The 12,126-nt window shown below is 52.6% G+C and overlaps 1 protein-coding gene across 3 annotated transcripts in view; it reads right to left on the bottom strand.

The window, feature by feature from the left end:
• The window catches only part of Crtac1 (cartilage acidic protein 1), a 134,414-nt gene that overhangs the window by 33,786 nt on the left and 88,502 nt on the right, over nt 1-12,126 (bottom strand). For all 3 annotated transcript variants that reach the window (XM_071610695.1, XM_071610697.1, XM_071610696.1), the window contains exons 4-5: nt 6,439-6,575; nt 1,112-1,268 (exon numbers count right to left, since the gene is read on the bottom strand). In XM_071610695.1, coding sequence (XP_071466796.1) covers nt 1,112-1,268; nt 6,439-6,575 — 294 coding nt within the window. The remainder of the gene's footprint in view (nt 1-1,111; nt 1,269-6,438; nt 6,576-12,126) is intronic.

Raw genomic sequence — 12,126 nt, 5'->3', positions numbered from 1 at the left:
TTGAGCTGTGTAAACTATTTTATTGTCTAGTCATTTGTCCCCACAAACTTTGCCAGACAGGTCAACATTAATCTCCTCCTTTCACCGAAGTGGAAAGTTGGCTAGAGAAGGGCATAATCAACTCTGGGGAGGCAGAGACAACCTTTTCTGGCCAGTCATGTGTCTGGAGGCAGGGGGATGGCCCAAATGAATCCTCAAGTATCCTTCCGGCCTCAGGATTGGGATTCGGGCTGACTGTGGCTTTGGAAGGCTCTTTGATACAAGGTGGGGTGGGTAAATGGAGAAGGTCAACCACTGAAAATTTCTACACCCCAAGTTCAGGGCAGGTGTGAGTGAGGCCCAAGCGCCTGTGAGAAGTGTTGTGTACAGCCTTGGCTTCTTGATTTTTGGCACCCCAAACAGGAACTGGATTGCTCTGCCATCAGCAGTCTATTGGCAGATTATCAGAGTTTAGTCAGCAGCCGTGCTGGAATTAGAAAAACAGCCTTCCCTAGAAAGATCTCCCTGTCAAAGACTCTGACAATAGTCCCCCATCCAGAAAGATGGGGGGAGGGGGAGCATGCCGTCAGAAAAAATGCTGGAGAGGTTCTGGAACAAGAACACAGTTCTTTGAGCTCAGTTATCCAAGACAGGACCCAGCCGAAGCTTAGGGATTTAGCACTCAATTCCTGGCCGCTTACAAGTAAATAATTTCATCTGCTATTTGGCAATAAAGAATGCTTTAAATCTTGGCTTTGGTGATGGGTCCGTTTTCTCCTACAGAAGAAACTGGTCGCCCATCATTGGGGACACTGCTGGGAATGGGGCACAAGGTTCCAGGGACAGGATCATGTGGTGGTGGTCTCACCCCACTTTCTGGCAACCTCTGATGCCTGGTGTCCCCTGCTGGCCCCCAAAGCTCAGGCCTGCCAAATGTCACATCCACACTTGGAGAGACAGGGTTGGAGGAGCGCCTTGTGCAAGGTGGGGTGGAACAAAGCCTTCATCCTCCCCTCCGCAGGGACATAAGCTCATCTGTCCTGTGGTCTCTGATGAATTAGACTCAACTTTTCAGGGACTTGGACCCCAGCCCCTGACCCTCTGCTCACAGCCTCCATGTCCCTTTGCATACCTGTGTATTTGCTGACCCCGGCCTCAGCAGCCACATCTCTGAGTGCAAGAATGCCCCGGGACAGGTCACTGGCCTCGGGGTCCATTTCAATGAGGGCATCAGGACCCACGTTACCATAGGCATAATTGGCGATGTAGATAGAGTAGCGTCCGGAGCCCTGAGGAAGAGGAGAAGAAGGTGGGTGAGGAGCCCATCCCAGTTGTCCCCAGAAAATTGCCCCCTCCCCAGGCCCATAGCTGGGTTGGGCTCTGGGTTGGGCAGGCTGTGTGCACCACCTCTCCAGGGGGCTTTTCACAAAGGCTGTGATGAGTGACACCCGCCCCCAGGCGGACAATAAAGCAGCCCTGCTTCTCCTTCCATCCTGTTCCAGAAGAACACATCCCTCCCTCTCCCCCACAACCACCTTTTTATAGACAATTTTCTAATGTGCCTCCCTCCAGCTGAGCTCTCTCCAGCTGCCAGCCAGGGTAGCTGCTCAATAAATATTTGCTGATTGATTGATCTACCAATTCCCATTATTCTCAGTCTCTCTCTCTCCCATTCAAGCCCACTCCAGCCAAGATGACAAGCAAATTCCGGAGCCTTCTCCCTCTCCTTCTTCCCACCCTGTGATTCTCCATTCTTCTATTTTGGTAGCCGGAGAGGCTACAGATTTGCAGGGATCTTCCTTCTCTCTTCCATCCCCTTCTTCTCCCCGTATTACCAGAAAGAAAGATTGCTTCTGCCTTTATAATACTGTCTCAATTTTTTTCTCCCTTTGCATCCAAGAGAAGCCCTGGGCGCCAGAGAGCCTCTTGCTGTCGCCATTCTCCCCTGTAGTCCAAAGCATTGCTGATAAAAGATTCTTCTCTGCCTGTTATTATAATAGTGTTATTTTTTTTCAATGGATGCTCCCTTCTTCCCAAGAGATCCACACAACTTCTGAATCAGTTTTCTAGTTTTCCATTTATACTTTTCTATTACTTCCCCTCTAGCAAATATTTCTTGAGCTCCAATTATGGGCAAGGTGCTCTACAAAAATGTGCAGAAGAAAAGCCCCTGTCCTTAGGTGGCATCGAGTCTAGTTTGAAAGGCAAGACATACAAAAGGACACAAGAGAAAAAGTTGTGCTTGAGGCAACCAGAACCCTTGTCCCACTGTCTGGTCACTGTTTTACACGTTCTTATGAAAACCATTTTCTTTGGGGGAAGCTGATCAAGAGCCACTTTGGTCTGTGTAATAGGTGGGTGAGGATAGAAAAGGAATTTGGGGTCTCTGGGGGAAACAGAGGCATCAATAAGCACACAAGTGCATGGCAGATTCTGTCAGGACTTTTGGGGGGCACAGAAATGGTGCTTCTAACACAGAGGAGCACTTCCTTGCCATGGGAAGTGCGGAAAAGGTTTTCTTTTCTTTTCTTTTTTTTTTTTTTTTTTGGTCACGGGGGATTGAACTCAGGGGCACTTGGCCACTGAGCCACATCCCCAGCCCCATTTTGTATTATACTTAGAGACAGGGTTGCTTAGTGCCTCACTTTTGCTGAGGCTGGCTTTGAACTCGAGATTCTCCTGTCTCAGCCTCCCGAGCCACCAGGATTATAGGCATGCACCACTGTGCCTGGCTTGGTAAAGGTTTTCCAAGAGGAGTCTTGGTCAGGTGAAGTGAGAAGGGGAAAGAACCTTCCAGGCAGAGATGAGAAAGAATGGTGTATGCAGGGAAAGCCCAGACAGTTGGTTCAAAGCTGCTGGACTGTGAATCAGTGTCAAGGGGTGGCTCTGGTAAGGGGGTGAAGCTGCTCCCCCTCAGTGTGGGCTACCTGTGTCTCTAGTCTGCTCCTTGGGTATGCTTTACCTATCCTGATACTCAAAGTGGTCCTTGGACCACAGCATTGGTGATATGTGTGGGCATGTTAGAAATATAGAATCTCAGCACTTCCCAGGCCTGCTCAATCAGAATCTGCCTTCTAACAAAATCCCACGGGTCCTAGGTGAAACCGAAGTTTGAGATGCACTGCTTCAAAACATGCCTTTTTATTTATTTATTTTTTATACTGATGATTGAACCCAGGGGCACTTTGCCACTGAGCTACATCTCCAGCACTTTAATTTTTTATCTTGAGGCAAGGTCTTGCTAAGTTGCCAAGGCTGGCCTTGAACGTGGACTCCTCCTGCCTCAGCCTCGTGAGTCACTGGGATTGCACGTGTGTGCCATTGTGTCTGGCTAAAACATACCTTTTTGATTAAGAAAGAACTCTGAAGGGGTCTCACCCATGGCAGGAGCTTCATGTGTGGGCTGGTTGGATGAAGAGTGGATGCAGGAGGCCAAATGGGAAAGTGTAACTACTCCAAACCATTTCTAACCCCACCAGCTGTTAGCAAGCTCATCAACAAATGGGCAATTAAGCCCAAATGAACTGAAATGCACTTTGGTAGAAATTAGATTTATAAATTTCAGTTATACCTAATTTCTTACTTCAATTTATTGGAGTGATAAAGCAGATAAACATAGATGTGTTATAGTTGTAGAAGATTGCAGAAATTCACATGTGAACTTAACCACAATAATTCCTAGACGGTGGGATGATTCCAAGGGGAAGGAGGGTGTTTCTGGAGAGTTTTCTGTGCTTTGGCTTATATCAGAACCACTTGGGGGCTTGTTATAACACATGCTGGGCTTGATCACTACAGGTTCTGATTAAGAGGTCTGGAGTGGACCCTGAGAATGTGCATATCTAACAAGTTCCCAGGTGAAGTGGATGCTGCTGGTCTCGAAACCCCATGTGGAGAACCACTGGTCTGGGGCCATCAGCCTGGGTCCAGCCTCAACCCACTAACTGGCTCCACATCCCTGGGCACATCCCTCCCCATCTGCAGGTTGCATCTCTGCACATGCTAAATGAGGATCAGATTCCCCCTGCTTCCTGGCAGGGTTGTTGAGAAGATGAAATGAGACAACGTATGTGAAAGGTCTTTGAAAAGATAAAAATGCTATATAAACATGAGGCATAATCATTATCGACCAGGGAACGCTTCTTGTAAGAGATCGGCTTTGAGCACAGTCTGGAAAGGTGGTGAGTGAGGAGGCAGCTGTGGATAAAGGACAGGAGCTCAGGTGCTCCAGGGTTGGGGCAGAGAATGAAGGAGAAGTATGTGAGGAGGGGAAGGGAACAGCAAGCATGTGGCGTTCCGTGGCTCTCAACTTTCAGCCTGCATCAGAATCCCCTGCAGGGCTAGAGGAACCCAGGATTGCTGGGCCCATCTGCGTTTCTGATTCTGTCGAGTCTGGAAGGTGGAGTCGGGTGGGATCTGAGAATTATCACGTCTAACAACGCTCATGCTATTGGTCTGGGGATGACCACCTGGCCAGGTAGCCACCGAGCCCCCTGATAGGGATTGTGGAGCTAAAGGGGGATTATTGGGGTGAATGCTGTAATACCAGCTGTGGTTAGAAATGTGTGTCTGATCATTTCACCCAGAGACAGGGTAGCAGAGGGTAAAAAGGTTGTCTGTGGCATTCTGGGGCAGGCAGGGCTCAATTCCTGGCTTTGCTTTCCACTTTCCATGGGACCAATGTCAAGCTGCTGCACTGCTCAAAGCCTTAGTTTCTGTATGTGTGCAATGGTATACAGACAGCCTCTACATCATAGGCTTCCTATAAGGACTCCTGCCCCGAGGGCTGTCAATCACTCAGCACAGAGCGGGGCAAGCTGTTAGTCTAGTCCAATAAGCATGAGCTGTTCTTATCGTGGTCCCCATACTCCTGTTTTCCTCCACCACAACCCATTCCTCTCTCTCAGCTTCCACACTGGTCTTGGCCTCTCCCCACTCCTCCCTCACAGTTTTCAGGCCCCAGGATGGTGGTGACTGGAGTCCAGAAGCAGCTCCTCCCCGGTGCCTACTGCCTGCAGGGCTCTGGCTTGGGAGGCTGGCAGCTAGGGCTGAGAGGGGGCACCTTCTGCGGTGCCAGGGTTTTTTTTTTTTTTTCCATTTCGCATGGAGCCTTTGTCCTGTGGTTAATTGTGTGGGTGTGCAGATGACCTTGTTAGGACAAAGAGTGCATCTCCGATTAACCTTCACACCCCTCCCTCCAGTTCTCAGAGAAGTTTCTCGCTTTAGCTAGAGCGAGAAGCCTTTGTCCTGACCCAGGCAGACAGGAAGCCAGGAGGAGCGGGGCAGGAGGCCCCAGCTGTGGCCAGGCCGGGCACCCCTTTACCCTTCCCATTCTCGGGGGCTGTTCACAGAGTCGCCTTGCCGTCCCCTCCCACCAGGCAGGCGTCCAGGTGGCACCGATTCAGGTCAGGGCTAAATGCAGCTTCACAGCCCAGCTTGGCTTCTCCCTCCCAGCACCAGCTTGTTAAGAAATAAATATTTATACCTGGCACCTGCCTTCTCCCAAGGCCTGGAGGCCCCTGCTGTGAAGATTCACGCTGAATCCCCAATCCCCTTGGTGCCATCTCCATCCAAAATGAGCCCAGCCCCTCGGCCCTGCCCTAGAACGGGGGCCAGAGAGGCTCCTGTGGAAACAGGGCAGCAGCTGGGACCCTATTCAGTGGTGTCTGTTTATAAAGCCAAGGAGGTGGGTGGCAGGGGAGCAGGTGACAGGAGGGATAAATCACCTCCACAGCAACCCTCCAGCTCTGGCTAGGTCTTCTGGGACCCAAGCCTGGGCAGGCGGCTACTCCCCACATGGGGCAGACGGCTGCAGCTGCTCCTGCCCTCCCAGCTCCGCCAGAGTTCTCCATGCGTTTTAGGGGAGGGGGCACTAGCAGGGCAGAGGGTGCTGATGGAACTATCGATTAGCTCAAGTGCCTGCACATTCGGGCAGCCCCGTAGCTGCCTGCCTCTGAGCCCCTCTGTGGTGCCTTCATTAGTTCCATACATGTTTCCAGGGGGCCAGGGCTCAAGGCCCAGCACATGGGAGGCACTTGCACATATTGGCTGAATGAATCAATGGATGAACGAGCATGAGGATTAGAGCTGGAAGATTTTTGCTTCATGTCCTAACTGTGCCACTAATGTCTTTTGAGTCCCCAGGTTAAGTCACTGCTGCAAGTTGGGCCTCAAGAGTCTAATGGACACAACGATGACACACCTGGCTGCTTCCACACAGGTGGCTGGAAGGGCTCCATGGGAGTAAGGATGCGAAAGGTACGTCAGGACTCACCCTGCAAGTCTCGGCTGTGAGTACTTAGTACCTGCCTCGTGTAAGCTACCAGGGCTGTGCAGCCTGGGCAAGGCAGCTCTGTCACCATTCTGTCAGAGGACATCTACCCGGTGGCTCCTCTCCTGGCTGTCACATCATCGTGTGCTTCCACTTCTTCCCAGGCCCCCATGTGCCCCTGCACTCACCTTCCTGTCCACACAGGCCACAGAGCGTCCGGCAAACAGGCTGGCCACGCCCCGGGCCACATTGACCTCGTCACTCAGGATGTCTTCCCACCGGTTATTGCGGAACTTGAACAGTTTGTCTGTGTATGTGGCCACCCCTGGAGAGAGGAGAAAGGGAGGATCAGATTGGATGGACCAGGGTACAGATTCTGGCCTCTGGGTGTGTCTCCTGGGATCTGCCACAAGGTGGCTGGGACCATGGTGGTCCTTCGTGGCAAGCAAGACCTCAAGTAGCTGAGACTGTGCTATTTGGGGTGCTTAGGTGTTTTCATTGTGAATTGACCCTCTGGTTGGCCCTGGAAGAGGTAGTGGGCTTAGGCTGAGGGAGACAGGACAACAGTTATGAACTTGGGGTTTAGAGCAAATGAGAGCGAGGCGCAATCTCATTTCTGCCTCAATTCTACTTCTGGGTTCCAGATTTTTGGTTAAGTTGCTTGCGACCAGTTTTTGTCTGTAAATGAGGATGACAATAATACCTACAGTCAAGTTTACTGCAAGGAATAAATGAGATGCTGCACATGAAAGGTTTGGCACGGTGCCCCCCAAAATGGTAGCTGCTATTAGATAGAAATGATTTCCCCATTTTATAGATGAGCTACTCTCCGAAGTCCTATAGAGACGTGAGCTGTGCACTGCAGGGGTTTGGTGAGAGTCAGTGACTTTGTGAGTGTGAATGAGTGCTCAGGGTCAGAGTGTGCAAGTGTGTGTAAGAGAACAAGTGAGTAGCAGGAGAGAATGGGCGTGCAAACATGTGCATGTGTGGGTGTGGGAAAGTGAGGGACGGAGTGTGAGGGGCTGTGAGTGTGGCGTTGAGGAGAGAGAAGCGGATCCCAGTCCCTCGAGTGGCTCAGCCCAGGGATGACAAAGGACCTCTAGGCTGCAGTTTTCTTATCTGTGGAAGAGAAAGGCAGTGGCAACCACATTCCAGTTTACTGAGAGGGTCTGCAGTGTGATTGTAGGGGAGGTTTCTGGGGATCCACAGGTGCGGGTCGGCCCAGTGCTGTGTGGCCGGGGAGGGAGGCCAGCAGGGAAACTGAAGCACTGGTGAGTTCCTCATCCTCTGGCGCTGGTTTCCTCATCTGAGAACTGTGATAAGAGCTGTGCCTCATGCACACTGTCGCTGTGGGCGTCACATGAGAAAACACACACGAAGCCCTGGTCACAGGTCCTGTAGGCAGGGCAGTGGCAGCTTGACACCACCGCAGGCCCAGGGCCCCTCACAGAAACCCCTGGGGCCCAAATGTGTCTAGAAATTTAGATTTTTATCTCAGACAGGTAACGCGGTACGCATACCATGGGTTATATAACACCCCAGCAGGGACTGGGGGGTGGCACCCCATAATTAAACACATTAATATTTCTGCAGTGAAACATGAATATTCACATTAAGTGGGATAAATAAAGCTTATAAATAGTGCACATCGGCTCGGGCTATGTTTTGCTAACTATCCATTGAATTTCCCACAAACTTAAATAACAGCGCTTGAGGCTTTTGGAGTGTTCTGGACTTCAGGACAGTGGAGAAGGGGCTTGAACTTGGGCTGCTGTCATCCGAGCTGTTCTGAAAGCAGTGGTGAGCTTGTCCTCGCTTCCAGATGCCTGGGAGCCTCTGAGGATGGCCCTTGTAGGTTTTTGGGTCTCCAGCCTTCACCAACAACAAGCAATGCTTGTCCGTCTCTGTCAAACCAGGGACCCCTCAGCTAGCTTGGTCCCTTCCTGAAGTGCCTTGGTTACACTCCACCAAAGCTTGGGCCAAGAAGCAGCTGCTGGCAGCTGGAGCTGGCAGAGCTTGGATGGGCACCTCTGGATTCAGTGTGAGAAATTTCTGAAGCCCCCATTAAGATTCTGCCTCAGCTAAACAAGAAGAAAAAAATAGGCCAGGGTCAGGGGGTGGGTACTCTGTTCCCCTCTGTCTGGCTCATCATCTCTAGTTCCCAAACTGTGCTTTGTGGAACCCTGGTCCATGCCAGCTGCCTGGAGAAAGGATTCCACGTTCATTTGAGTTTGGAAAAGACTACACACTTGCCTAACTCCTAAATATTTTCAACAGACGTCCGTCTACTAAAACTTTGAAAACTCCTGCAATAAATCACCCTCTTAATTTTATTGAGTCCTGTCTTTCCCACACATATTGGCCATGGAAACCCTTTGGAAGCCCACCTATTTAGTGCCCCATAGAACCAGCACCCATCTTAGTATGTTGCTGTCCTAGGAGGCTGAGCAGGCTCTGGGCTTTGTTGGCCAGAGGAATTTGGGGTGCCATGTGCTCTTAGCGTCTCTCCCTTGCCAGCCTCCTGGCTCTGAGCTCACCAGGGACGTCCAGAAGAATAAACTAATTAAGGTAAAATGTGCAACAGCGATGCAGAGTCTTGTAGATCATAAACGGGAACGGCAAAATCAATGGCAGCCCTTCTGCAGGCAGAGGCCCGGAGGCCTGGGCGACAGGAGGGATGGGAGCCTGTGATTTAGGAAGAGCAAACGCGCTGGCAGCTGCAACCTGGGTAATTAGGTGTGTCAGGAAGACAGATCAACAGCGAGCTGTGCGGGTCGATGGCACAGGCAATAAACACCCAGCACTAGCCCCTGGCCCGTGTCAGCGTGCACGCCCACCTCCTGGCTCCTTGTAGTGGTGGCACTCTGCCCTGGGGCCCCTCACCAAGGCAGGGACAGGCTGCTCGGGGAGTGGAGAGGCTGTTAGGAGCAGCAGAGGGGGACTCTCTTGGATCCCTGGGAGAGACAGGAGGGCATTCATGGGCAGGGTGGGCTTTCTGGATAGCCCACAGGCCCCAGGAGAGGCAAGTCTTGGAATTCCCATTCCACGCCTTGACATTCAAGGAGCTTGGAAGGTCTGAGTCCAGTGGTGCTTCCAGTTGCTGATAGGTGACCAGGGTGGGAAGGCAGAGTGGGTGGGGCTCAGGTTCTCACCATGCACTGCCAGGTGCTGTGTGAGGCCGCGGGGAGGGATTGTGTCTGTCCCTGACCCAGGGTGCTTAGAGTGTTGGACACAGAAGGGTGGGCAGAGGAAATGCCATGGGTCAGTGGTAAAGCTGGTACTAGTTAACACTTTCTATGTGCAGGCACATCACACAGAGTCACTCACTCACCCCATGAGGTAGGTACTGTTTTCATGTCCACTGTACAGACGAAGTATCTGACATACAGGAGAAGGCAACTTGCCTAATATCCCACAGAGACCAGCAGGGCAGGACTGCATAATATAACTGAACACGCCACGAAATCAGGATGGACGAGGTCCCTGTAACCAGGGAGGGCTTTCTGAGGGAGGAGGCAGCCGAACTGACTTGGAGGGCCATACTCCTGGGTGTGTGGCACTTCGTATGGTCAGACTCTGCACAAAGCACTTTCCTTTTTCATAATCCTCATCTCATCCAAACCCTCTAATCCCGTTTTACAGATGGAGAAATTGAGGGTTCGTGAGGTTAAGTCCATTGCCCAGTGTCCCAGAGCTGGCGAGCGGTGGAGACAGAGTTGAAGCCAGATCTCTCTGGGTGCAGAGCCAATGCTGAGCACTGTGCTCCACAGCTCACAGGGTGGCAAGAGACAGGCATGGGGGGATCCTGGGTTTGCCCAGAGAGGAGGGTGTGTGCAGGTGGAGGAGGAGAAACATGCAGGGTAGGGGGACCCAGTAATTCCTTGGCTGAGGACAAAGGGGCAAGGTGGCTTCTGGTCTGGGGGTGTCATGGGGAGACTGTGTTTGCAGAAAGATTACACTGGCGGTGGAGGAGGGTTGGATGGGCTGGCCTGGGAGAAAATGTAGGGGTGGCCACTGGGGTAGGCGCTCCAGCCTGGTTTGTGGGGCAGCCCTGGGAGGGGGGAGGAAGCTCTGGGTACAGGAGGCCACGGCAGAAAGGGCAGGGGCTGGCCGGGTGAGACCCTGGGGCATCCATGGTGGGGATTCCAGCAGGGATGCTGGGCCAGCTGAGGCCTGTGTGGGGGGTGGGTGGGAGGAGCTTGGCTTCAGACAGTTTGCATTTGAGGTGGTCACAGGTGGGCAATAAGGCACATGCAAGAGGTCACTGGTCTTGAGGGACGACAGCTTACTGAGCAGCGGGCTGGAGCGGGAAAAGGAGAGGACCAGGCCGGGCACTGAGCCCCCGTGGTAGCCTCATTTGGGGCACAGGCAGGAGGGGCAGAGAAGGAGGAGTTGTCCCACACATCAAAAAGGGGAAGGAGCTTCCTGAGGAAGACCAGAGCGTCTAGGACAGCGCTGTCCATCAGGCAAACAGCCCTCCATTCACTGCCCCTTCACCCACCCCTGCACACCAGCTTTGCCCCCAGAGGGCCGTCTGGAGCCTCTGGAAGCAGGAGTCAGGGCCATCAGGGCTCTTCCTAAGGGTCACTGGCGTTATGCCCTCTCAGGGTTGCTAGGGAGGTGACTTGACTGTGACCTGAAACTGGGGGGCAAAGAAGAGTGAGAAGGCGTGTGTGGCAGGGCAGAGGTCTCAGCCTCCAACCTCACTCCATGGCATGGACCACTCCCACCAAGGCTCAAGGGGCAAGTCTGCACTGTCTTTTTCGTATCTATCAAATGGGATAATGAGAGTGGCCACCAGGTTGTGATGAGCATTAAATTAGATAATGCACGTAAAGTGCTTAGAGCAATGCTCGTGATAAGGTCAGTAAATAATAACGTCCACCTCCTCCTCCTCCTCCTTCTCCTCGTCCTCCTCCTAAAAGGGATAGCAGGGCTGGACGGGGCAGGTCCTCGTGAGCCACACCTCAGGAGGCAACTGTGGCGTCAAGTTTAAAATGCTTTACAAAGACTCACTCCAAGGAAAGCCAGCCCAGCGGTGACAGCCCCAGGGGACAAAGAACTAGTTCAGGCAAAGGACATTTTTTAAAAGAATAAACTCAGATGTCCCTGGTCCCATTTATAATTCCTGAGCCCACCTTCCTTCCTCTGCCGCTGGGTGAAGAGGCAATCGGCCAGCGCCTCCCCCCATCAGCCCCTCTAGGGCCCTCCGCAGTCTGCCAGGAAGGCTGGCCTTCATGTCACAGAGGTGAAGTGGGCTCAGGGCCAACTCACTGGCCCCAGGGTTGCTCAGCTTCCTGTAAGTAGCCACGCTGAACTTGGAACCGTGGTCCGGTGCTGCAAAGCCCCCTGCCCCAGTGTTACAGAGCAGGGCAGCTTGTTGGGGGTGGGGGCAGTCCCCAGCCCCCCAAGGAATCTCATTCTTTGCAGGGCCAAGGCCTTGGTCTTTGGAGCCCCTGCTCCTCACTGTGTGCTTCCTCAAGTGTGAGGAGGCACGATGAGGGGGTCATCTCCCCAAATAGAGCCCTGCTGGGACAGCTGAAAACCAGGACTTTGCCTCCAAGTGAAACCTGGTGGGGAGATCAGGAGACCCTAGGGCCTAGAGAATCCTAGGAAAAGAGGGTGGAGCCTCGGACTCTCAGGGTGGGGCCCTAAGCCTGCATTTCTAAGAGTTTCCAGCTGACTCCAGAGCCACTGGCCCAAGCCTCACACTGAATAGAGAGGCTCAGAGCTTTCGGGTGCAGTTGGAACCGGGCCTGGCTGAAGGGGCTGCTGGACAGGGATGCTTCTCTCAAGAGCAGACCGCTCATCTGTTGTGTAGGCAGAAGAGGCCAGAAGTGCGGCCCATCTGAGTCCCCTTTCCTCTCTGTAGTGCA

The sequence above is a fragment of the Marmota flaviventris genome, chromosome 4, assembly GCF_047511675.1.
Source record: "Marmota flaviventris isolate mMarFla1 chromosome 4, mMarFla1.hap1, whole genome shotgun sequence".
Lineage (NCBI taxonomy): Eukaryota > Metazoa > Chordata > Mammalia > Rodentia > Sciuridae > Marmota > Marmota flaviventris.
This window is presented reverse-complemented; position numbering and strand designations above follow the sequence as displayed.